This window comes from Corvus cornix, chromosome 3 (assembly GCF_000738735.6).
Source record: "Corvus cornix cornix isolate S_Up_H32 chromosome 3, ASM73873v5, whole genome shotgun sequence".
Lineage (NCBI taxonomy): Eukaryota > Metazoa > Chordata > Aves > Passeriformes > Corvidae > Corvus > Corvus cornix.
In genome coordinates this window covers 96458522-96485656 of record NC_047056.1, presented here as the reverse complement: position 1 = coordinate 96485656, position 27135 = coordinate 96458522, and the positions used below count along the sequence as shown (strand labels likewise).

The 27135-nt window shown below is 36.7% G+C and overlaps 1 protein-coding gene across 12 annotated transcripts in view; it reads left to right on the top strand.

The window, feature by feature from the left end:
* Positions 1-27135, top strand: part of MYT1L (myelin transcription factor 1 like) — a 315746-nt gene that overhangs the window by 239546 nt on the left and 49065 nt on the right. For 6 of the 12 annotated variants that reach the window (XM_019282204.3, XM_010393362.4, XM_019282203.3 and 3 more), the window contains 8 exons: positions 1887-1977; positions 4274-4381; positions 7562-7773; positions 13611-13858; positions 16152-16388; positions 18062-18183; positions 18546-18608; positions 19108-19176. In XM_019282204.3, the coding sequence (XP_019137749.1) occupies positions 1887-1977; positions 4274-4381; positions 7562-7773; positions 13611-13858; positions 16152-16388; positions 18062-18183; positions 18546-18608; positions 19108-19176 (1150 nt within the window). The remainder of the gene's footprint in view (positions 1-1886; positions 1978-4273; positions 4382-7561; positions 7774-13610; positions 13859-16151; positions 16389-18061; positions 18184-18545; positions 18609-19107; positions 19177-27135) is intronic. The other 6 variants (XM_019282205.3, XM_010393365.4, XM_010393368.4 and 3 more) reach the window with 1 other exon arrangement.

The window sequence follows — 27135 nt, the reverse complement described above, 5'->3', positions numbered from 1 at the left end:
GGTGAAATCAGCGTAGTTCTGCTGAAGCTAATTACTCTGTGCTGGTTTTCATCAGGAAGTGTCTAGCTAAGATCCAATTCTCTTTCACACCAGTTTTAAAATGGAGTTATGGATTCCATTCCATATGGACCTAAAATCCTCACTGTCCATCAGCACTTACAGACTTAACGTTGATGAATTTGCAACAGCCTTAAGGAAATGTTTCAAAGACAGTCAGAACTAAAATGGTCCCCAGTTTCCAAAGGAAAGTAGATTCTGATGGACAGGAAAACAGAAGTAGATTAGCACTGCAAGAGTGGCAGACATAACAAGTCTCCTCTTTCATGGCACAGTGGCTTCTTCCAGAAGTAAAGTGATGAGGAAGTGCATTAGGAAACTTTGCTGTAGTTCGGTTGGTCTCTGAATACAGTAGAACAAATAAAGTAATTTCTCTGCTTTCCAAGACCCTGTAATTTTCTGAAACACAAATATTTATTCAGTTGCTCAAAGTTCTATCATTTTTCAAATGGTAAATAAAAAGCTCTTGTAAATCAAAGAAGAATATAGCTTTAAACTGTTTGCATGCTCTTGTACCTACTAAAATGACAAAGGTGAGCTCATCTTTTTTTTTCCTGTGATGTTGGCCTTGTGAAGCATGTTTCAAGAACAGCTTTGAATATTAGGAATTTCAGAGTGAAGCTTTTGCATCTATACACATTTTATCACACTGATGATGGGGTGATGATGATGATGGTTATCTTCTAATGAGTATATATGATTTAATTCTCAAGTCTCTGAACAGCTTTTATTCAGTTCTTAACTCAGTCAAGGTATCTACTTATTTTATTAGATCTTTTTTTTTTTTTTTTGAGTGAGAACTAAATACAGGCTTCCAGACAGTTTCTTGTGTGAGAAAATCAGAACTTCACAAGGGCTGGATGGCCATTTCCCATTGAATGATGTACTGCCATCCAGCTCTGAGAAGACATGGATTCAGATATGCCTCATGTCATAACAAACTCTTCAGTGTTCCCAAAAAGTTCTTGATAATTTGGTCCTTCATAGCATGAGCTTTATGATTTAGAGGGATACTGCTCTGAGCAGCCTTAGAGTAAGTTTTCCATCCAGCTTGCAGTAGTTGCAGATGTAAATCACTTTACTTGCTTAAGCTTGTACCACTTATTTCTTTTTTACATTTTTTTTCTGCCATCCCTCAATTTTAAGTGCTTAATTTTGGTTCTTAGTATTTTGAAAAAAAAATCACATTTGTAGAGAATACAAGTGAAAATTAAAGGATCCATTCTGCTCGCCATATAGATATGAATGATGTATCTGTGTGGAAGCGAGCAGAACTGGCCCCTAGCTCAATCAGGCTGCCTTATAGTTAGGGTTAAATTCTGTTCAGGGTTGTACTGAGGTGTGTTTCAAATAATTGAGTGTTCTACCAGTATAACTTGAGAGCAGATTTTCAGCTCATGAGTTTGATACTGTGTTTATAAAGCTATGTGTTAAGAATACATACGTTTCCTGAAAGAATTTTTCTAGTCCGTAATTTTGTTTTGTATGGTTGCCAGCTCACCCTTTACTGTTGAGCTGATCTTTGCTCAGTGGTTTTGTATGAAGAAGATGTTGGGCGTCTTCTGCTTCACTGTTGCACCAGAGATGCATTTGTTTATAGGTTCTGTACCCTCCATAACTTTCACTGTTGCCCTGTGTTAATGAGCATAGGGTCACAATACTTACTTCCCTCATCAGGCTTTATTGGCTATGTGTGTCACGTGTATTTTGAGGAATGCTAGTTGTTAATGAATCCTGCTTTGTTTTAAAATGGTTTCATATATACTGGGATTTGATTTTTTTTTTCTTGTTTTCATACTCTGCTGTTTTCTCTTACTCTCCTTGTCAAGTTCTTGCCATGCATGAAAATGTTCTTAAGTGTCCTACACCAGGCTGCACAGGCCGGGGCCACGTAAATAGCAACAGGAATTCCCACCGAAGGTAAGGATGCCGTCGCTGGACACCAATCTAGAGGGAACAGTGCCTCCGAACTGCAGCCCTTCTGGCAGTCCATTGGTGGGGGGGAGTGAGTGTGTATCGTTGTTTTGTTCTGAAGATTGACAGATGGTGCTTCGTGTGCTTTATCCATTTTTAAGAGTAACATTTATTCATGTATTTTCTGAGGAGAACGAGTGTGCATTTGCTGTAGTATGGATGAATTGATCCACAGAAGACATTTTAAGCATCCTTAGCTTTGAGTGGACTTTTTTGTTTGTTTGTTTGATATTTGCTGAACAGCAGTGATACAAAACAAGTGCCATGACTCCTCATGGGTGTGTTGCAGGGAGAAAGAAGAGTCTGTCAACATCATCAGGACTAGGACACAGTTCTTGTTCTCACACTTCACTCTCCTCAGAGATTATTTTATAGTGCATGAAAAAATCTACTGTAATCCTAAAAATATTGGGCTTTTTTAATACATGAGAAACAGCATTTTAAGTACACAGGTGTTAACTTTCTTACTGACCACAGTCTCAACCCCAAAGTACTTATTCAGCTAAACTGAATGAGTATCTTTGCTGTTTAAGAAATATTAGGAAAATGTCTCATTAAATTTAAAAATGAGAAGGTAGAATTATTAGAAGTAAGTATTCCAGTTAAAAAAAAAAAAAAAAAAAAAAAAAAGATCAAGGCAAAAAGCAACTTTTCTATAGTTTCCTAAGATTAGTAATAGATTCTTAGGGAAGGGATGCTATTGCCAATTCAATTCTGTCAAACAAATTTTCAAAATGTTACTGTTCCACAAAATGTTCCACACTTCATAGTTTTCCCACAGAACAATAATTAAATCTTGCCTATTTCTTTACAATTTTAAAAATCCATAAAATGTGGATAAGAGGGTAAAAGGAACTGTGCAGTGTTCCTGGTATTGAATTCCTTTTTACTGTTAATTGTAGCACGAAGGCTTAAGGGACTACAGTTACTGGACATTCAGTGTTATCAAGCTCTGGGTTACCACAGCCCCTCATATCAGCTGCATTTCCCCCAGAAGACTCTTGTGAGTACCAGCCTGTCTGCAATAAGCTCTGGTACCCCTTTCTTCTCTGCAGTGATGCTGCCAGTAGATGCAGCAAAAACCTCTGAGAAGGCTTTATGGGAATTACTGCTGCTTGAAGCAGCATTCACTTCTGGTTGAATATCCACTAGAATATTTGAGGTGTCTGAGGAAGAGCATGTCAGTGGAGTGCAGCTGCCCTCTGGCATGACTCCAGAGCTGCACAGAGCTCCCTCACCCTCTGCAGAACTAGGGCAGCGAGGGCGGGTGGCGAGGGGGAGCGCTCTGCAGTCTGTGCTCACCTCTTTCTGCAGCTTTTGGGGCATTTTTCTCTACTTCATTTTTTTTCTTTTTTTTTTTTTTCTACTTATTTCCTGTAAAGAAGGGAACATCTGGGAATGCACTGATTTGCCTTTCATTTTAATTTCTTTTCCTGTGGAGAGCACGGAGAGCTGCGGTCACATAAGCGTTCAATAGACTGTGACAAGGAAAGGAACCCCTCCATTGTCAGGTCACGCGGTTTTACAGCTTCACTAAGAGCACCATCTGCTGGCATCAATGTATTTATTTTTCTCAGTTCTAAATCTTTTCTGTAAGAATCAGGCTTATTATTGCCACTTCAATAAGAGTTCAGCATTTGCAAATTTAATTGAATTTCCAGTGCAGAAATGCTTTTCATTTTGCATCATCTATTATTAGAAAGTGTAGTGGCTGAAATTCATGAACAAACACTAACAGTTGACATGTAGATTTAGCAACCCAAGGCAAAATTTTGCACTCATTTATATGCCTAGCAAAAAGATTGGAGTTAATGGAGCTGAATGAGGTGTGAAGCAGCACAAGATTTGGTCTATATGGTATTGTCATTTAATTGTCTTCAGGAGCCATTTCATTGGCAACATTTGCAGATGCATAAAGGTCACAAGTCTGCTAGCAGAGCTGCACAGTAGATTCCAGTTTATATTCTCCTCTCCTACTGGTATGTTCCCTGGCTGACATCCATGAATAATCTACCCATGTACTGTGAGAGAAGAACAGATGTAAGATTTACCATGCAACTTTGAAAGCAGAAGAAAGGAAGTCTATTCTAGAGAAAATACACGTGACCAAAACACTTTTGGAAACCCTTTTCCTTCAGATTCTTCCTGATGCTGGCTAAGGAGGAGAAGGAGTAATTGGATCAGTGCTATAATGTGAAACTATGCAGGACAAGACAATTAAATTTCCTTTCTGTAATTGCAGCCTCTCTGGATGTCCTATTGCTGCAGCAGAGAAACTGGCTAAAGCTCAAGAGAAGCATCAGAACTGTGATGTGTCAAAATCAAACCAGGCATCAGATCGGGTTTTAAGGTATTAGAAATCACTATAATACTTATTCTTATGCAGAATTCATCACACATTCACCTAATTTGAGAATTTATATTTATATACGTTGTATATACATATATATCTCCTTTAAAGAAGAGTTAGAATTAGGGCTTCTGGATCCAATTCTCACAGTGTATTTTTCCCACTCAATTTTCATGGGGGAGGGTTGGTAATTTTGGCAAATACATGTAAAGCTGAAAAGCTCATTTTTGTCTTAGGCATTGTTTGGTGTAAAGATGACTGCTGGAGTGCAAAGTCTAAGAACAGTGTGAAAAAAGTTGGTATCTTTTGGGAATAAACTAATATTTACCGGTAAGTCTTGGTTTTTTCAGCAGGCTTTTACTAGTAAATATCAGTTTAAATTAAACCAGAAGCCCTATGTGCATTACCAAACTGGTAGTACACCTTTTGGCAGGACACTTGAAAAAGTACCAGATATAGCTTAGATTCCAAAATAACATCAGGTTTAGTTCTTTGTGTCTGCTCCCCCCATTCTCTGCCAGGAAGGACAGAAGGAGAGAAAAATTGTCCTAAATTTTTATATGGGAAGGACCTTCAACCAATTTTTTATCATTTATACTCCTTTTCTTCATCCATATAGGATTCTACATTTATCCAAAGTTGTATCCAGCTTTGTGCTATTGTCTCCTCTTCTGAGATATGTGGGTGGAAAAAATATTATTTCTGAGGAGCTGAAGTGTGAAGGATACATGTAAAGGAATCAAACTTCTGCATGATTTTACCAGCCTTATGCTGATGATGCCCCAAAAGCTGCAGAATTTCTCCGTGGATACTGCATTATCTGTGGGCTGGGATAGGTACATCCCTCCCAGCTGCCTCAAAGAGCGTGGGGGAAGTGCTGCAGCTTTAGTTTCCAGACTTTCCTACTTATCCCATAGGTTTCCTAGTCTTTAGCTGTCTTCTAGATTTAAGAACCAATTGGGCTACTTAAAAGTTTTCTACTGTATTATCAACACCATTCTTTGAATATTCTCTTAAAAGTACATCTAATCTTGATGGTCTTTTCAAAAACCAGTATTTCCATGGAGCTGAAAATGTAGAATTATGGTTCACATCTATCAGAAGATTTTTCGTCATTCCTGTTGACTTTGCTTTCCTTCCGCAGATTGCTTTTGATGGGCTTTATCTTAACTGCCCCTAATTCAGTTTGCACAGCTTGGCATACAACATCCCAGAGAGATTTCTTAGAGAAGAGTTCTTCAAATCACATTAGTAAAAAAAACTCCACTCTTTGAGGGAATAAAACAGTTTCTTACTTGATGGAAAAAGATCAAAAATGCAGTGGCTTTTACCACTGCTCATTACAGAGAATCCACTGAAGTCAGTAGCCATAGAAGGCAACTGCTCAAAAGCAGCATCCAGTTTGCTGGCAAACTCCCTAGGAGGTTGTTCTGCAATCTAAACTTCGCTTGTGAGCTGCCTTGTGTTTCAGGTTTTATAGGCAACTCAGATAGTTCTTTCATCTTGTTTCCTGCTTCCCTTTTACCTTTAAGTCATTGAAGTATTTAAGATGAACTTGGCAACTATTTATAATATTTGCGTGCAGGCAATTGATGGGCAGATGGAGATATTTTAAGAGTAAATCTTGAATATTTGTCTTCATCCCAGTTTCCATCCTACCTGCATTTGAATGTTATTACTTAAAAAGAAATCAAATTCATAGGACTTCTATTTCACTGAAATTTTGGATTTGCATCAAATGTTCAGGATCTGAATTGCAGGTTTTTTTGCTAAATGTAGATCATCTTGAAACAGGATCAAACTATTATTCATATCAACTCATTGTATAAATAAGCCCACTGCATTTTGTGAGGAAGAAGTGTCTAAAGGAATGAGCATTCATAAATCAAAGGGAATATTATGACTAATATGATTTGTTGGGTGATCTTTACATAAATATCCTGACTAAATTCTATGAAAATAAATTCATTCAGAAAAATGTGATATAATATTCAAAACTTATTTCTTACTATTTTTCACATTTCATTTTGTCAGCATGATGATACTTCCGATCTCAACTGAATTTATGTTCCTGTGACAGTTCCTTCCATTTCCTCTGGTTATAAATGCATTACATAAAAGGAATAAAAATAAAAAATACTTGATTATATAATTCTTGATTCCAGCAGAAGCACCTCAGGTGTGCTGTTCATCATCCTCAGCTCCTGCTAAATGCTGTAGGTAGACATGCAGTGTTGTGTAGCAGTTGCTTCCTACAACCAAGTCATGTAACACTTTTTTATAGAGGTAGGATTTGCAGGATCTGACCTTTGTTTGCCTACTTGGAGCTGATGACTTCTGTGTCCACATGCAGAAGATGGTGTGACAGTGGAGTTCACTGCAGCATTCTTTCACTGAGGTTTCACAAGTTTCTCAAATGACTGAATAACATCAATCAGGGCTTCTTCTGACTGTCTGCCCTCATCCTAAATGAAAGAGATACTTAACCAAAACAGTTTTATTTTGTGTTCATTCTCAGGACCCTCCTTGAAGTGTGCATCTCTGTGTCAGGAATCGCAGCTCCTGCCAGAACCTTGCATTTAAGGATGAGCAGGACCTGCAAGGCAGCAGCTGAGAGTCAACAGGGCTTCTGAGACTCTTCCGTGTATTTCTCAAGATGAATATGGATTTGTATATCGAAGGATGAAACAGGAATAGTTACTTTTGAAAGCACAGAGGAAAACAGCATACAACTCTTTTGGAAGAAATTCAGAGGAAGCTCCATAAATTAGGTGGAGCTTCCAGATCTATTTTTTCTTTTTGACGTGTAAAGGAATTTGTCCAAACTTCTTCTGTCAGTCCGCTTGCCCCTCTTTAATTCACCTCCCAAAAGAAAATGTTTGCTATGTAATGCAATTACATGGGGAAAGGGAAACCTTGAAGTATTTTAAAACAGAATTTTAAAATACTTTTAGCTGCAGGATACATTTAGTGGTATTAGAATTAATTTTGTCTAGGCTTTGTTCAAGGAAATATATATTGTTTGTCTGCTGAAAATAACCAAACTAAGGAAATGCAATAATAATTGCTGTCTCTTGAGTACAAGAAATAACTAAGATTTTCTAATCTGAACTATAAATTATGCACAGACATAGTAAACTGAACTGCATCTAACAAACTGTACATATCTTTAATTTCTAGGCCCATGTGCTTTGTTAAGCAATTGGAGATCCCTCAGTATGGCTACAGAAACAATGTCCCCACCACCACACCCCGCTCCAACTTGGCCAAGGAACTAGAGAAATACTCTAAGACTTCGTTTGAATATAACAGTTATGACAACCATGCCTATGGCAAGAGAGCCATAGCTCCCAAGGTGCAATCCAGGGATATTTCCCCCAAAGGATATGATGGTAGGAGGTGCACACTCTTATACATGAGAGACAAGTTTGCAGTTAATCATGTTGTTGTATATGTAAACATCATACAAATAAGACATGTTTTCATGTTCATACAGTATTATGAGGAATGCTATCATATGTAAGTTGTTTTAAAGGCCTTCTAAAAAAAGTGTTGTTTTATACGGTGCTTGCTTCAGGATTGTTGCACTGGCAAAAGACATCTCCAGCTATTGAGCTCCTGGGATGTATTGAGATGGCAATAAAAGCTAAGTAATAGAGATAATCCTTATGTTACTATCTGGGAGACCTGGCCTCAAGGGTCACATTAGGATTCTTGCCTCCGTACAGTAGTTCAGGTAATCCAGAAAGATAACACACTTGCTTTGTGGGGATACGGAAGTAGAAAACCCGTGTCTCACTGCGCTTCCAAAATCACTGCTACATACTTAAAGAGGCATTTCTGCTTATTTTTTCCTCATAAAGACACTGGTTGAATTCTCTGGAAAACCTAACATACTAAGTATGTTTAGGAAAAAGCTGAAATTATCTTCAGTTCAGGAGAAGACAATGGATGGGATCAGTCAGGCAAGAGGCTTATTATTAGGGGAGAAAAATGAACTGAATGAACTGCTGGATAAAGAAGGATTGTAGCTTTTGTAGATGTCGGGAATTTTTCAGAGCAATACATTTATATATGCATATATATTATATATGTGTGTGTATATATATATATAAAACGAAACCATACCTGTTTTTTTTTTTTTTTGTACGCTAGTGGTTTAAATATTTGATACTGCTCAGTGACTACTATAAGAAATTTCAGGCAGGTGTCAGATTTTTGTTTAAGAAAACAGAAAGAAACATACAATGCAGAACAATTTATGCTGTTGCCTGAACACAGACTGACATTTAAAAGTAGTTAATTGAAGAAAGAAAATTACTACAGCTCTTGCCTTCATATGTCTGATATTTTGGTTATTTTCCTTTCTCATAGAATTAACAGGCATGTTCTTACACTATAGCAGAAATGACAAGGGTTGTGAAAGGAAACCTATTTTTAGTAAAAGAGCTTTTTTTTTCCTCACACCTTCATGTTATTTGTCTGTATCAGAATAAGGGCTTGAACAGGATTAAAGGTAAAGCACTAACTGTAACTGTGGTTAGGAAGGTAATGAGTATACATTAGTATAAGGTAAATTAGGTATTAAATATTGTATATATATTCTGTCTACTCTTGCAGAAAGGAAAGCATCGTAATATGGCTGGGGTTCCTGTGAAAAAGATTATTTTCAGATCACATTACTGATGCATAAGCAACTGATACATATTTTTCTCATTTATGGCCCCGTTTTCAATAAATAATAACAAACTCCACTTTCTTTCCCAAATCACCAGAATTTGAAAATACATGTAACATTAAGCACAAGTTTAACGTGTCCTTAAATAATAAAAGGCTATGTTGATACAGGTCACTGTCTTTATGCACACTCACCTTCCTTTGGTATAAATAGGAATTTTTCTTGGCTATAAGACTGTGACTAGGTTGCTCCACTGCTCAGTAATGTGAGCCAGAGGGGACTGAGAGACACTGCATACATGTGATTCATGCTGGTATAGCAAGTATAAGGGGCTCTTGTGCCCTCAGAACAATGTGAGCCCATTAAAGCTGAAGCAGGGTGGTTGCCAAGCAAAGCAAACTGTGTGGCTTTATTGCATACTCCTGGCTCTGCCGGAGGCAGTGTACACTCTTCCTGGTTCCAAGCGGTGTGTGTGCTGTTTGGCCAGACGGACCTGCCAACATGGTCCCAGAGGTGGGGCCTGATTTGAGTTTTCCTTTTCCCTGTTAGTGATTTTCATGAAACCTTTAGGATCTCTCTGAAATTTCAGAAGTACTTCAACATATTTGGCTTAAATTGGCTCAAGAAAACCAGTTGAATTCCTAGAATGATGAAGTGGAATCCTGGACACACTGAAACTGGTCAAAAATTTTGGCACTGACTTTCAGTGGAACAAGGATTTTGCTGACAGCTATTGTAAATAACTGAATATGAAGGAGATTCCAGGAAGAGACTCTTCACTTAAAAGAGCCACTTTAAAAAATTTCACAGTATTTTTATATTTGTATTTGTATATAAAAAAATGTAATTATTGCTCCTGAAGACATTATGGAGGTCCAGAGAGCACACCTATTATGTATGTCAGCAAAGCATGCTTATATAAAAGCAGATTCAGTTCTGAAAAGTCATCCTGAAAAACCCAGAAGTACATCTAAGGTTTTGGGGAAAATGTGCAGGTAAACAGTGCTTTAGTTCTGATTATATGAGAGAAGTAGTCTTAAGGATATGAAAAATCAATAGCTTCACACCTCAATTCTTTTTTAATTGTCAGCTAGTACTGTATTTTCATCATCAGAGAAGGGGATTATATCTCCAGTAAGTGTACAGTTGGGAGTGATACAAACATAAATAGCTCCTTTCCTTGATATTTTTTCCAGTAAAAAAACAAACAGAAAATGTATACTTTGGATTGTTGGGTAGGATGGCCTAATAGTTCTTGAGAAATTTTGTATTTTTTGGGTTTGTTTTTCCTTTGAAACCAGTCGCACAGTGTATTGGATGTTGGGCTTATGGTATACAGCAGTAAAGATGAAAAAAGCTGGACACAGCAGGCAGTGGTGATAGCAATACCTTCAGTTGCTCAGGTGATGACAGGAATTGTTGTCATCCCACCAATAGGCCTGAGTTGTTCTGTCGAAACACTGAGAAAATGTTATGAGTGGGATTCATCTGACCATATCTAGAGTTTTATAATGTCAGCACTGACAGCTGAACTGGGCACCCCTTTCAGATTTAAGGAGAAGAGTAGGTGCTTCTCTGATTCAGTTCATCTTTTCCTGAAGTGCTTATTTAAAACTGGTCGGGTGAATCATTGCCTGAAAGTTCCTATTTTTTTCCACTGCCTGTATAGGAAGACTATAATGACTAGGTCAGATATCTGAAATTAGGTGAGATTAATCTTTTATTGTGCAAGAAAAAGTGTTGAAACTGTAATTAATTTACCAACACATTTGGTATTTAGACAATTGGGGATGAAGGTCCCTGGGCAGAACTGAATTCCACTCCAAATACCTTCCTTTGGTCTTTCGCATGTTTGGGATCTCTCCCACTCCCCCATTGTTAATTAGTAAGAGAAGCCTGTAGACTTTGAGAGGTTCTTTGTAACCAGCCGCCAGGCATATCTGATGGAAGCCCAGTTTGGGTATGCAGCTGGTTAGACCTGTGTCTGTTTTTAATGAGAAAGGTGTTCTCCACATTTGGTTTCACTCCAGATTACAAAGCATAGGTGGACTGCAGAGCTTTGTAAACCTGGTGGCACAGGGGTGGGCATTGTATCAAGCAGAACTATCTGGTATTGAAACAATGCAGCTTTCCCTTCTTTAGTGAACAGGTTGATTTAATTCAATATAAATTGATGATCTTTGTTTCTCCTGAAAAACTAATGTGAAATGAACAGTCTGGGTTATGTGACTCATCTTCAAATGTACAGCTACAGTAAACTATGGCCATTTCTCTCTAAGTAAGTTTTGCTTAAATTACTGGTAATCTGAAAGCTGATAGTTGTGTAGCATGCTTACAACACTTTACATCTTCAAAGTGGTTTGCAAGTGAATCACAACACAACTAAATTTTAGAAGCAACTTTCTGTTTATAGGGAAAATGAATTCAAGGGATAATGTAGTTTGACCAAGGCCACAGAGGAGTCCATATCAGAGCCTGCATGAGTTTCTGACTGTTAGTCCTATGTATAAAAGCTGCCTCTTTCCCTCCCTCTCTTTAGCACACATTCTCATATATATATATATATATATATATAAATATATATCATTTCCCATGTAATATGTCTTTTATGTCTGTCTGAATGTGACCTGCTATAACAAGGCTAACATTTTTTGAAAATGACAAAAGTCTTATTTGTTCCTATGATTTTTGAAAGATACTTCTAATTTGTCTAGTTCAGTGATACAGGGTGCTTGCTGTGTTAACACAGTAGAAACTGAATTATTCAATTATTTGCTTCCTTAAGTATAGAAAAATTCTTGTGTGTCTTGGATACTGTAACAAAGTAACAATGGATAAATACTGAATTTTTAATGACCACCACTGACTGCTATATTAATAATGAAACTCTTGAGGAACAGTTCACAAATTTATTATTAGTGGATACCCTGCTAGTGTAGTGCTACTATGTGTTCAAAACAAAAAAAATGTGATGAATGTTTAGCATTCACTTCACTTAAAAAAAATCACACCCTGTGCATTATGTGGCTTTCCTGAGAAAACTCCATCTGTTATGATTTAAGTGAAACACTATTTCCGTTGCAGTGAAAATAATGCCATGATTTTTTTTCAGTTTTTTAGAGAAAGGAGGATGACATAAGCTGTAGCAGAGACATTTTGCTTTCAGATTCTTCTTTTGAACCCTGCTTGCCTACCAAAGCAGCCTGTGGTTCACAAATGGGCTGTGCTCATGGGAGCAGATTATTATATGTATGACTGTTCACACAAGTACAACTGAAGAGTCTGGCATTTAAATGGAGCCCATCACGGAAGAGCTCTGTCTAGGGCCTGACCTTTTTTGTATAGCTCTCTAATCAGCATGCTAGTTGGTTATTGTTACACTGTGCTGTAAGGTACGATCTCTGCAGTATACATTTCCATCTTAAGGGGAAGTAGTTGCTGTAATATGCATGGATGTATCCTCTGACCTTGACTTTTATTTTTTTCTGAAAATACATAAACTTTCAGATTTTGGAGACGGGCTCACACTTTCTTGCATTTTTTATAAACACTTTTAAAACAGCTCAACTGGGAAAAGGGTTGAAGAAATAAGTGGACTAATAGGGCTGCTTTCCCTTATTGCTATAATATCTTTCGCTGCAAGAAGCATCACTTAAAAGCAGCAACAGTGCTGCTTTGTGTTTAGACAGGCTGGACGTGAGCACTGTCAGTGCCTTGGCTCTTCTGTGACCACCTGTGGCTTGTGTCGGTCAGAGCACAGCTGGGCATCGCTGCCTGCAGTGGAGCAGGGAGGTGTCTTTGGTCCTTACAGGTTTTATGAAGAGTTGCAGGTGCTCAGGTTTTTTGAAGCGGGGGGAACATTTCACTTGTACCTGTTGCCATTTAAACAGCCATTGCTTCTGCCCTTGTGCAAGTTATGGTAAAACTCACACATGACAACCACCTTTTTCCTCCTGTAGTGCCCCTGTCTTTGGGATGTTCAGTGCCATAATATTTGCCTGGGGTGTAGGAGGAAATAAAGCTTTTAGGAAGCATGGGGTGCTTGAGGACATATGGGTGGTCCTGCGGCCCAGAGGTCAAGCTCATCAGCCTTGCAGCAGGTTTGATCTCCAGTAACTCTGGGGAGTTCTAGGCCTTAAACTAACAGTTCCTCATATAAATAGGAAAAGGTCCCATAGTGTTACATTGCCCGTCATTAGTAAAAATGAATGAGCTGAGCAGGTTGTACCTTCTGTCTGACTATATATGTGGGGTAAAAGCAGTGTTTCTGTGTTTTTATTGTTTTATAAATCCAGCCTGTTTGTCAGAACAATTCATGATCATGTCATGCAGATTTTTACAGGAGGTTAGTTCATACAAACTCACACATGTAGCGTATAAAACTCACAGACAGAAATCAAGAAATACAGCCATCATTCTTATTGCGGGCCTTTTTTTTGGCATTGGTTACTGTTCCTCATTATAAAGTTCACCTCCAGCAGTTTGTTTTCCTCTTCACTTATGCAGAATGCTCCTTCTTTTGAGTCATCCTTGTCATATTTCTTCCCACAGCTAAACGCTACTGTAAGAATTCAAGTCCAACCAGCAGCACAACAAGCAGTTATGCCCCTAGCAGCAGCAGCAATATGAGTTGTGGTGGAGGCAGCAGTGCCAGCAGTACCTGCAGCAAGAGCAGCTTTGACTATACTCATGACATGGAGGCAGCACACATGGCTGCTACTGCTATTCTGAATCTCTCAACCCGCTGCAGGGAGATGCCTCAGAACCTCTCCACTAAGCCTCAGGATCTCTGTGCAAGGGTAAAAATTAGTAAATCTGTTTGCTGATGAAGATTTCTCTTAACTGTACTTGCTCTTTGGCCCTGATTAAGAGAAAAGCTGTAGTACATCTTGCCTTTTTCTTTTCCTTCAAAATTAATATTATCTGGCAGCTCTGCTAAAACAGGGAGGAAAAAAAAAAGAAAGATACAAATTGCTCACAAGTATCACAGGAAATCATGATGGGTTTATAAACTAACGATACAGATACCATGTACTCCTTCTTTTTTTAATTTGTTCTTACTATAATTATAAAAGATGTTTGGATTGCTCAAGTCCTATTAATTACACTACTGTTTGGGTTGTGGTTTTTTTGCAAAATGCAGTCTGGTTCATACATTTTGCGAAAAGATTAAGATTTAACTCTGCATTTTCATTTAAAAGTCACGAATGGGACCTAAACTTGTAAGATTCAGTGCAAAGAAATTTGTGCTACTGTATGTTACAATTTCTTGCCTGTCTGTGATACCACAGTTCTTAAGTCAGTGCATAGCACATTTGAAATGAACAAATCCTCTGATACAGGTGACTTAAAACGTGCTTAACCATCTCGCAGGGTCACTACTGTTCTGTATATTTATAGAGCCTCAGTATATTATAAGATGACCATACAGATACAAATAAAACCTTTTGTCATTAAGATTTCTGTATTAAAAAAAAGCAGTGCACTATTAACATCCATTAAAGATTTGGGAGGGGGTTTTTTTTTCATTTTTAACTTTAAAATTTTGGCTCTGATAGCTGTTCAAAAACGAGTATTTAACATGCACAAGCAAACAGTGCAGTACGGTGCTGCCTATAGGAGACCACTAGATGGCTGAGCAGACAGATGCAGTGCAGTGGAAACATTTTTATTGTGCTTGTAGAGAGATTTTGAGCTGGCAGACATGTTCTGTTCTTCTAGTATAGACAAAGGTTTGCTTTCCCTTATTTTGCAAACCCCCTTTTGTTATGACCATAACAAAATAAACCTGTAGTAGTAGGCATTAGTAATAATCATGATCTAAGCCAGAATGGACTTTGTTTTCAAATGCTGCTTTTTATATTAATTTATTTAATACTGTTCAAGAGGAAAATCTCTTTCTGGCATGTAAATAAATGCAGTTGTTCTCTCTTCAGTACGATGGGAGAAGTTGGAATACAATGCTAAAAATCTTCAGTGTCTAAGCCAGAAACTGCCTCTTTCCTATGTGTTGCTCTATACTGTGACTGAAGGAATGAGTCTGAGGAGATAAACAAGTACTTTCTAAATTAAATTAGCAGGATAGCAGCAATTAGATATAATCTCTGACAAAAGGCAGTAATTCAAAAAGAGAAATTTGCATTCACAGTGCTTTCCTGCAGCTCTGTTGTTACTCAAGAGGAAAAAGTCACCAGACATAGGAGGAGTCGGTCAGATTCACATTAGTTTTGAAACCAAATTTCTCATGGAACACTTCATTTTTAGAAAGATGATGGATTCTCTATGGGCATTTTTATCTTATCTGTCCTTTGTTTTTTAGTTTTGTGTTCATTTTAAGATATTTTATTTCTCCTCATCTAATATAATAGACAACACTTGTTTGTTTCTGCAAAAGAAAAAGAGCCCATACTTGTCCCGTTTTTCACAGTACCAGTTGTCACAGAAATTGGCACAAATTATTATCAAGATAGATAGATGAATTGTTAATGTGTGTTCATCTGCAGGAAAGGAGCTGTGAAACTTGAATGCATTTCCTCATTGAAAAATGGTGTCCAAAAGGACTTCCTTTGGTACCCTACCTCCCTATTTAATTTTCTGACATTATGTATTCAAGCATAGACTGCTAATGTTAAAAGAAAGAAAGAAACAAAGATTATTTGATGTTAGCTGGTTTTTATTTCTCTAATCACCCAGATAGATGTCAGGACTGAAAATGAGAATTATGCAGATGTTACCTCACAGGTTACCTCACCTGTCACAGAATAAATCAAGAACATAAAGACAATGGCAAGAAAATACCTTTAGAGATTTCTCCTTTATATATCAGATTTTGCACCTATGTGCTGGGTGGCAGAAGGGGTACTGAAGACCCTTTTCCCCCAAACATCAAATTAGCCATACAGGAAGAAATCTACTTTAACAGCATTAATGTTGTATAACAGCATCATGCTATGTGTAGGAGGGGGCTCAATGCTTACAATCTATACAGGAATGGAAAAGCATTTTATCATTCTGCTAGGCAATCAGATTGAAGAAGAGGTAGCAGTTTGCTAGTGTGAAGTTGAATTAACAATATTTTTCTTATTTTGACAGAATCCTGATATGGAAGTCGATGAAAATGGGACGTTGGATCTGAGCATGAACAAGCAGAGGCAGCGTGATGGTTGCTGTACCATTTTGACCCCACTGGAGCCAATGTCCCCACAACGACAAGCTGTGATGAACAACCGGTGTTACCAACTGAACGAGGGTGACTGCTGGGACTTGCCAGTGGACTACACTAAAATGAAGCCAAGTAGGATAGATGAAGATGATTCCAAAGAGATTAATGTATGTCTTTTTCATCTATATAGTTCTTGTTGCAGTCTAATTTTGGTAATTCATTAATTTTCTGAAATTTGGAGGGAAATAGGAAGCAAAATTAGTATGTGATAAAACTGGTGGTTTTCTACGAAAAGGACTTTCTGCTGGTTAATCTTTAAGACTATATCATTCTGGCACACATCTGATCTGTGACTAAGTTCCATAAGACAATATTTGAACCATGAATGTGAATCATGTTTTCTAACAGCGTCATCTTGTTAACAAATATTTTCTGCAGTAAAGATGTTTTGCTATATCCAGATTATGTTACTCTGTATAAGCAAGTTGACATAACCATGCAATACTGGGATAATCAGCTCTGAAGACAAGATATTCTTCTGAATTTGAAAACCATAAATGATGTGCTGACTATTTGAAAGCATGTATTACTTAGAAATCAATTGAAACAAAGCAGCAGAGCATAATGTAAGCTTTCAACTATTTCAACTAATCTTCTAGATGACTTATGTGCTCTTGATAGCTCTGTGTTTAAGGGCCTATATTAATGAAATACTTTCTTTCAAGAATACAAGGCATATAAGAAATCAGTGTTACTTTTCTACTCCTAATACCAAGACAACAGCAACACCCTTTAAATATGTTAGTGAATTTATATTACTTTTCAAAACAGAGGAGACAGGACACTGAAGAGGTCTGCTGACAAGGTTCAATGCCACTGCTTTTTTTCTGTCAGGTTTTAACCTTTATCCATTCTGTGGCTTAAAATACTGCGCTCAATTCAATTTAGCTGTTTGAAGACTTCTAGAGATTGATTTTTCTTGGTTTATAGCAGAAAATTAGGCTAATCATTTGTGTGTAGCACATCTCTTGCCAATTTTAATTAAACCATAAAACTATTCTCAGTATCTTTGAAATATATAATGAAGTGGCATTTTCACTAGATATCCTGAATGCATTCTAGCTTTGGTGATACAGTTTTGCTATTAATTTCACTGAAGTTGTCAGGAAATCTGTCACTATCAAGTAAATGTGAGGTAAAGCAGCATGTTTTTTCAAAGAACTTCCTACTTCTACTATGTTGTTTATAGCACCATCTGCAGGAATCCCTGAATCCCTGCATTCAGCCACTGCATTCCTGAAATAGATGGGTATGAATTTCTGAACATCGCCAAAGTTAATTACAAATTATATCATTCTGTTTTGCCAGACAGATCCATTGAGATTTGTCCCAGACTGAGCTTCTGTGTGTAAATGTTAAGATTACTTCTCTTTCATCTTTGAGTTGTTCTAAATCCTTAAAAATGTTATTTAAGATGGCTTTTTGATGCATAGGATACTGTATTTAGTAATCTTTTTTGCCTTTCCTCTGTTGTGCAGTGACTTTAGTGAAAAGACCTATTTAGAGAAAAATAATATGACAGCTATAGAAAAAGCTGGAGTTTTTCCTTATTTTTTTCTAGTTAAATAAACTATATATATCACATATTGTGAGGTCTTCATCAAAATATTCAAATATTATTCAGAAGTTTAGTACATGAAAGAATATAAAATAATTCCATTAATTTTCTCTGTCAGAATAGGATAAGAAGGAGATACCATCTGATGACTCTGCTTTGCATTATTTTATGAAAGCTGTGACCTTATCTAGCTGAAATTAATGTGTATATATTTGCCTGTAGCCAGAAGATTTGGATCCTTTCCAAGAGGCACTTGAAGAAAGAAGGTATCCTGGTGAAGTTACAATCCCAAGTCCTAAACCCAAATACCCTCAATGCAAAGAGAGCAAAAAGGATTTAATAACGTAAGCATAATGTGAGGTGAAATTATTTATCTCCTTTTAACTTTTTCTCTCTTTGTCTTTTTTTAAACCAACGAATACATATACGCCTTGCAGTATGAGCATGCAACATGTGCAGCATATAAATGTTTCAAACTGCCAGTTAAGTAAAGTGATAAGCTAACGTGTATTTGCTTGTTCTTAATGATGCTATATTGTATTGAGACGCCATTTTCATTTAAACCTGTTCATTTTGCAGCTTTTCGATTAGGATGCTTAAAACCCCTTGCAGTCATTGCAGCTAAACTGGAAACAATGAAACTTTTAAAAGTTTTTTTTTAAACATACTTACTATTTTGGCTGTTTTTGTTTTTGTTTGGTGGCAGATGTCCAACACCAGGGTGTGATGGGAGTGGTCATGTGACTGGTAATTACGCCTCACATAGAAGGTGTGACTTCATTTTTTTCATGGTGGATTCTGTCTTTTCAATTTATTGTTTTCAGCTTACCTCAACAATGCTGTCAAAGTAAAACGTTGAACTATGTGTTAACCCTTTGAGTAATATATGTTGATCTTAAAAGCATGCTAATTTGTGTGTTGTATAAACGTCTTTTATTTTTAAATAGATTACTAAAATTTCCAAAGTATTCCTTAAGCATTTAAGTAGTTAACCCAGGAATCTCCAACATTTTTTGTTATATTTTTCTAGTTCATAGAGAAACAAACAAACGAACAAGAACATTTGCAGTATGTAATTTTGGAAGTAATGTTGATAACTAAATATATTCAGAGGGTTAACTGTATTACAGAATTCAATATTACAGCACTTGCCCCATCGCTTTTCTGCATTACAAACTTTTACTTTTTAATTTTTATGTTGTGTTTGTTTGGGAGCGTTCAGTTAATGAGAAGATTAACATACTTGTATGTCCTGCCATGTCTTACAGTTTATCTGGCTGTCCCTTGGCTGACAAAAGCATTCGGAGTATGCTGGCCACAAGCTCACAGGAACTCAAGTAAGATATAAAGAACAAATACTTTCTTTATAAATATTTATTTGACCACAAACTGTGTATAGTTGTGTCAGAAATTAGAAATGCTGTCTGGGGACCTGCTGTAGAAGGGGCTGATCCTGCTTGGAACATGCATTGAAGTCTCTAGAAATTCCATACAAGGGCCTCTGTACATAAGTCTGTTGACCTAGCATGTCCTTTTGTGTATCCTTTAGGTGATAGGGATGGACAAAAGACAGAACTTCTGGAATTTCACCTTAATGCTCGAATTCCTATTCAATTTTTTTTCGAAGTTTGAGTTTACTAGTTAGAACAGAAAATTCCCATACAGTTAGACTGATGACACACTTCTGATTACACAAGCAGTAAAGCGCTGCGGTTTCTCAGACATAGTTGGAGGGAAAACAATTTGTTTTTCCCAAATGCTTGCATAATTTTCCCCAGGTTCGTATCATTGCTACCAGCCTAATACATTTGCTCATGTGACTTATGTTTTTTAATGTTTATTTGGTTATCCCCTGCTTAAAATGAGTTCTTTACAATTCCTTTCAATTCTTTGGAATAACAGTTGTGAACAGTGAACATTAGAGAATCGTGAGACTTAGCTTTGCTCTGTCTTCCTGCACATATGCTCTACTGCAACTCTCTGTGTGGAAGAACTATAGCATTTATTAGTGCTGTGACAGGGTGGTACTCCCGAGTTGGTAATTTGGTTAACATGGAAAGATGTTCACAAGAAGTGAGGAAAATTCAGTAGGGAAAGTATGAATGGATACCTTATGCTGCCGTACTGCTTAGCAGTATTCTGTCTTTACAATACATTTCTTGAGTTCAGAACATACACTGATTGAAAAAAAACCAACCGACTCTTGATGTAAACCATGCGAAAAATAAGAAAGCAAGCATGAGAAAACTGCTGGAGTAAGATTGCTCTCTAGTTTTACCTAATCTAATTGCTAGATATAAACAATACATGTAAAATTTACAGCTGATTTCCCACAAAGTCAAAAATAATGTTTTGAAACTATTATTTTAGGTCATGCTGGTATATGCTGCCAGAAGAATATGGGATATGCAAAAGGGGATGTAAATGACATCAAGGAAAACATTTAAGTATAACCAGAGAAAGACATGCGCAACCCAGAGAAACCCAGATTTGGATGTGGATTTTGGGTTGGGATGGGTCAAAGGGTAAAAGTTTGAGGAAATGTAAATGCATAAGCAAAACACAGTCAAGACTCTTGAGGCAGCATGAATGTTTTAAGCACATATTTGCTGCTTTAACCATTTATAATGTTTCTACTTATCTTAAGAAGGTGTTTCTGAATTACCCCATCTCTTCTGCTCTTCTCAAACATCTGCAGTCAAGGCTGCCTGGTAGAGACCAGGAAGAAAAGAATCCCAAAACACTTAAGCTTGAGATCCCAATTCTATGTTATGCCACTCTCTCTACTTATTTCAAGTTTTGCCTAAGCAAGGAGAATAAGATTAAGTTAAAGTTATATTTTTAGGTTTAAAATCTATTATTTGTTATTTTTAGCATAAATTATTAATTTAGCAGTTATCATTATACCTATTGAACACATAAAACTCTTTAGTTTCAAAATAACAGAATTTTAAGCAGGCTTACTTAACTCAGTTCTCTTTTGTATTTGCACTATGTAGCAAAATTAAATTTTCATTTTCTGATCATCTATTTTTCCACAGGATACAAAGTAAATCATTGCACAGGACAGATAGTAATCACTGCATAAGCAACTAATTAATTTCTTCTCTTTTCCTTTATTATCTCATGTGAGAGCCTGTCTGTTGTTCACTACAGTTTTCTCAAACTGCCCTCTGAAGATATAACTACTAATTCACTCATGTTTGTCACTATCATCACATCCAAGTGTTTCCTAATTAATTTAGTTATAAATTAGTTAGTTTATTAGTTTATTTTCATCTGCAGTTATACTCTGAAGTAAGTTAGGGTTGGCATTGTCCCCATTTTAAACCAGAAAAATTAGGTATATAATTTTGATTGCTCAGTTGGATACTTTTAGGACTCAATTTGTCAGTTCTTCACATTGTAGAGAACTGTATAGGTTCAAACCCTTGAATTTGCTTGGAATTGTGCGAATTCAGCAGATCTATGTAATGTAATTGACCCTTTGTGAAAAGGGATGAACTCTGCAGAAAAAGCAGGAGAGTCCAGTTCCAGAGCAGCCACATTGTCCTTTCTCCTATCCCAAAACTCTAATCAGTCTGAGCTTCCACTTGGCCCATTTACTCTGTCCTGTTTTTCTTCATCATTTTTTCTACACTGTTCCCTGTCTCAAGCTCCCTTGTTTGATCAGCCCATCTCCTGCCTCCATCACATTTATATTTTTATTGTCCTCTGTCTCTACATCCTGTGAAGTTGTTACAGAGACAGAAATAAAGCATCTTAGCATTTCTCACATGTATTTGAAAGCAGGGAAGTAGGAGTCCTACGGATGGCAGCATCCTTTATACAGCTCTCATTTATGCTCTTATTCTCTGCTTAAGATGGAAGAAGATGTGATCATGTAAATGTAATATGCTTACACAAAGCAGCTAAACCAAAGCTACAAAGGGAATTTGATTTTGAAATTTTTGATCTGTGAAGTACTTCATTTACATATGTTATATTTCTATGTGTGAGGTCTGGGAGTATAATTTCCTTGTTTCTAAAATGAGCAAGCTGAAAAGAAGCAGAAATTCCCTAATATGGGATACTGCTGGCCCTCTGTCAGGACACCAGCCACCATGGGAAATTTTGGTATCTGCTCTATAGCCGGGGCTGGTGTCACAGCCAACAGCAGTAGAAGGTTTAGTGATCTGCATGGACTGGCACCAGGAGGAGATGAGGAACATTGCTGGTGTATTTGCTGACATCAAAAGAGTAGTGAGAATCAGTAACTTGGGCTCCTGCCCCAGGCTGTAGAGGGAAATGTTTACACATTTTTTACCTGTAACCCAAGCTGAGATCCCTTCTGTCCTATCCCTACCAATCTGTACTGTTCTCATCTCTTCTTCATCTTTAATTCCTTTTTCAGATTTTCAATGTCGTTTTTTCCATTCTTCCATAAAGATTTCAACCTTTGTAAAATTCTTGGTAAATACTTGTTTAATGTATACAGTACAGGGAACAACTGATAGTGTAGTAGAAGAATTGATAGTGCAGCATAGGAATCATATTTCTGGACTGCATAGTTTGGAAGGATTTAATACTTTTATGTCTTTGCCATGTATCAAATACCATACATGTGCTGATAAAGCCTTTATATCACATTTTATTAATACATGATTTCTTTGAGTGTATTTTACAACACATACAAGTAATGTATAATGCAGCTTCCTAACTGGAATTTCGCTAATGCACTGATTTTTTTGTGTTCCAACTAAAATATAGACTAGCAGACACTTCAAATAATATTCATTAATATTATCAGTCATATAATATTCATAATCAAAATAATACAAGAATCCTAAAGGTCAGAGAAATGTTTATTTTGCTTAACAGTCATGCTTACTGTATTGCCTTTTGGAAATTGTGGCTTCAAGATTCCATTACTCACATTTCCTGGCTCTCAAAATAATAATGTTTCAACTTTCAATTAAATTGTTCCAGGGTCAGCATAATTATTCCTTACCACCCATGCTTCTCATCTGTAAGGGTTCTTGCTGAGGTTTACCATGCAGATTACACAATTTTTAATTTTTCCCCAAAGCTCAAATAGAAAAGTGAGAGCATTTGTGCATAGTTTATCAGCAGACTAAAGCAGCTACAGCCTGGTCAATGATCTCCAAATAACAGAAGGATACTTTCTGCTTTAATTCCCAGTTACTTCTGCTGGGGAAAAAAAAAAAAAAAAAAAAAAAAAAAAAAAAAAAAAAAAAAAAAAAAAAAAAGAGGTTTACAGCTTTAAGGCTGTCTGAAGAAATGAATATCTGTCAAGGATCTAAACTTTTCCTGTATTAAGATTTGTTTATAGTACTTGTGAAAAGCAACTAATTTTTAAAGGACCTAGGAATACTATATTGATGTGTAAAGTTAACTATGATGGGAAAGCAGTTAACAGCTCACCCAGTGCCAGCTACCAATATTAAAGTATTTGTAAGTTAAATTTGGTGTAATCCTACCCAGGGGCTTTTTCTTTATTTTTTCCTTTTCACAGCAGATTTTTCTAACAGTTACAATTACTTCAAAACTGTAATCCCATTGTGGAATTATATATACTGTTAAAAAACAATATTTTGAAGCACTTTTAATCTTACTCAAAACAAATTTTAAAAAAAAGCCACCCTCAACATTCCAAAGCTAAATTTAATTATTGTTTTTACAAGGACACATTTTGTTCATCAGTAAATCAATCCCAGCTAAAACACATCTTAATGCCTGAGAGAATTTCTATTCGGTGTCCTGTCAGTGTGGGAACCCAATAACCCAGGTACCAGAGACTCCCAGAAAGTGACAAACTTATTTCTACTTAGTGCTACTTTGATGTCAATATAATCACAGTTTTTCAAAGGCCATAGGTAACTAAATGTTAGTTTGTTCTGCTGTGGAACTAAATATCACATTGTCAACATCTAGCCTTGTTCCCTTGGGTCAGTTTTCTGCCAGAAAATCCCATTATTGCTTATTCTGAAGCACCTGAACCTCAGAAAGATTTGCAGTTCAACCAGGTGCCTACAAGGTTGGATACTTCCTGATAGTGTTGTAGTATGCTCAGTCCTTCAGTCACAAAGCACCTATGTGGATTTTCTTATTTTCTGTGGTGGATGTCTTCTGGTATTTCCTATGGAGGGAGGAGTACAGTCTCCTTTCCCTAACTACAGTGAAACCTGAGAGCTTTTTTTTGCCACATCTCTTCTTAACTCAAAGTGAGGAGCTCAGTCTATTTTTGCATGTTCTCCACAATATAGTAAGAGTTGGAATTTCTGTGCCTCCATTTTTTTCCATGTCATTCTGCCATAGTGATTTCCATATTCTTGGTGATCTTCTACTCTTTCTCTTAACTTCCTTTCACTCGTTTCCTTGTTCCCAGATGTGTTGTCCTAGCAGTGTTCACATAGAAAAGTGAACTTCTCTGAAGCTCTCCCTGTTAGTCATGACTCTTCTAGAAAAACAACTCCATGCAGTACAGTTTTTCTTGATAGAAAGGATATTCTTACCTCATACTTCTAGGGAAACTCTTCCACATTAATATATTATCTATTATTTATTTTTATTGATGTGATTTTACTGCAGTTTGCTCTGCAAGAATTGGGAAGAAGAGATGCCCTCCCAGAAATGCAGCAGTTTCCATTGTTTTTATTCTGATGAATATACAAAATAAAATATTACTGGAAAAGAGTAGTATTTTCCTCCTTGATTTAGTAATCTGGCAAAATATAGGCCTTCCCCAAATATAAATTTAAAATGCAGAGACAAAAATTAATAGGATATATTAGTAAATCACCACAGAAACATTTCCCTCTTTAGATAGGTAACCACATTATTCTTGGACATTGACCAGTGCTTATACTATTTTAAACCTTGATAGCTCTCCCAGTATACAGTAACTTTATGTATTCAATCCAGTTATTTCTGCAGAATTCTGTTTACCTGCTGGAGTGACTTCTCCACCTACATCCAGTGTTTTCCACTTGGGGTGTTTCTGATGTTCAGTTCCTGGGTGTACATTTATTGTTTCATCTGCAAAGAAGTATTATCCCTTGACTTGCCTTCCCTTTCCCACCTTCCTCTTCCCTTTTCCTGTTGAGATTACATCTGTCCTCCTATAAGAATGTAGCAAGACTGAGACTCATTATATAGTTTTCACTCACTTTTATCTTAGAAAATTACTCTTTGTTGCAAGAGAAGTAACCATTTCCATTCTTATTATCACTTTTTTACTCCTGTTGTTTATGTCTTTTTTTTTTTAATGGGAACTTAATAGAAGTTCATTACAGTTTTTCTTGAATACTGAGGTTGTTGAGCCTAGTAAGTAATCTTGTGTTAAACTGAAATACTCCTTTGATGCTAAGTATGTATCCTTTGAATCTGCAGACACTTTTTGAAATTCCTTGATGCTTTATCTAACTTTTGTATAGGAAATGTGATTGCAAGGACTAGATGTGATGTATTTGGAGAAATGCTAAAAATTGCTAAAGTGAGCCATTTGTAAATGATAGTGTTTTATTAACTTATCTGCAATGTTGTGGTAAAACAAACTGAACAAACTGTAGTTTTTAATGTGTTCTTTAATTGCAAGTTAGTGTGCAAGTCTAATTTAAATTATTAAAAACAAAACCAAGGAACATAAATCCCCAATTATTAGTTCACCTATAAGGAATAATCTTTCCCATTTTGCTCAACAATCCTTGGGCCAAGTGAAATTAGGAATCTTATGTGGTTTCAGTGGGTTTTTTTTGCATTTTTGTTTCCTGTATTTATTGCAGATTTCCACTTGGATACCTTATCTTTGATGGCAGCATGCATGCCTGGCCAGAACAGAACACCTTGGGCTCTGTTCCTGCACTTCTCAATACTCAAATGGGCACTGTAGGTTATACCTAGCATTTCCAACCTCATGTTGTGTGGTGTTATGATAATGTCCTTTGTATAGAAACCCATCATCTGCAGCAACCTCATCTCTGTAGTCGCAATAAGTTTTACATATGGAAGTGGCTGGGCTTTTTCTCTGTTAGAATAACTCATTCAGACTCTGATAAGGTTGAGTCATTCCATTTTTCTCACTTAAGTTTGTCAACTTTTGTCTCTGAAATGGAAAACACTTGAGTTTTGTTTACATAAGACCCTTCATCATTGTTTTCATTACTCCGAGGTAGTCTTAAAAGCATGTACTCTCTAAAAAGCTCCTTAAAAGCCATCTGCATATCAGTATCTCTGATGCTGTGAAACGTTCCATGCAGGCACGAAATTGTTTGCATGAAGCACCTTGCAGAATCAGGACCTTAGTAAGTTGTCAATACTATGAAATGCTCTGAAATTAGAGGCTTCCTTTGCTTAGTGGTGTCTACAACAGCCAACAGTTCATGGCCTGTTTCTTTATGTGCTTAATTATCCAAAACAAAAGATAATAGTAGCTTGTATTTTTTTACTGTTTGGATTTGAATCAGTATTTAAAACCATTTGCCACTCAGTTATTACCAAAATAGCCTCAATTCAGATGAACATTCACTGAATTAGAGAATTTTTTTGAAGCAACCTGTATGGCCTAAAGAGTCTAAACTTTGCTTTTGAAGGAATGTAAGTGCTGGGCATCCACATCCCTGCAACTTCTATATGCCTAACTTCGAAAGTGAAATTCAGTGTCTGCAATAACAACTTAGGCAGTTTTGATGATACACTCCTTAGTTCCTAGCTCTTCACTAATCACCAAATATTTCAGTGTGAATGTTTGATGGTTTATTTTAATTTTTGAAACTTTTCTCTTGTCAGTCATTCTAGTGCCATTCTGTGCAGTTTCTAAGCAACTATTCTGAGAGGAGCACTTAATTGTGATTAATGATAAATGAATTTGTTTAGCTATGTTAATATGCCCAATGAATCTCTCTAAGGCCTTCTTGTCTTGGAGTTTTTCCATTTGTACAGTTGCCTCTGTCTTCCTTGGGTTTGGTCATACTTCTTTGTCATTTAACTTGTCTTACATAATTAATCTCATTCAGCCTGGCATTTGCTTGTAATCAATTCAAGGGTCTTTTCTTTGGCACAATTTGGTAATTGTGCAAACTCCCATTGTGATGTTGATCATTTTTGCTTCAAATCAACAGATCATAACCAATTGCTCATTCCATCCAGATCTGCAAAGATCTGCAACATGATGCTGTGGTATATCCCAAGTGCTGAGGCGATCCCGATGGGAAGTTGCATAAACTGTACAGTCGCTAAAAGGGGAATTAAAAATGCAGTGTTTTGCACTTTCTGTGTTTGGTCAGACTTGCCAAAAC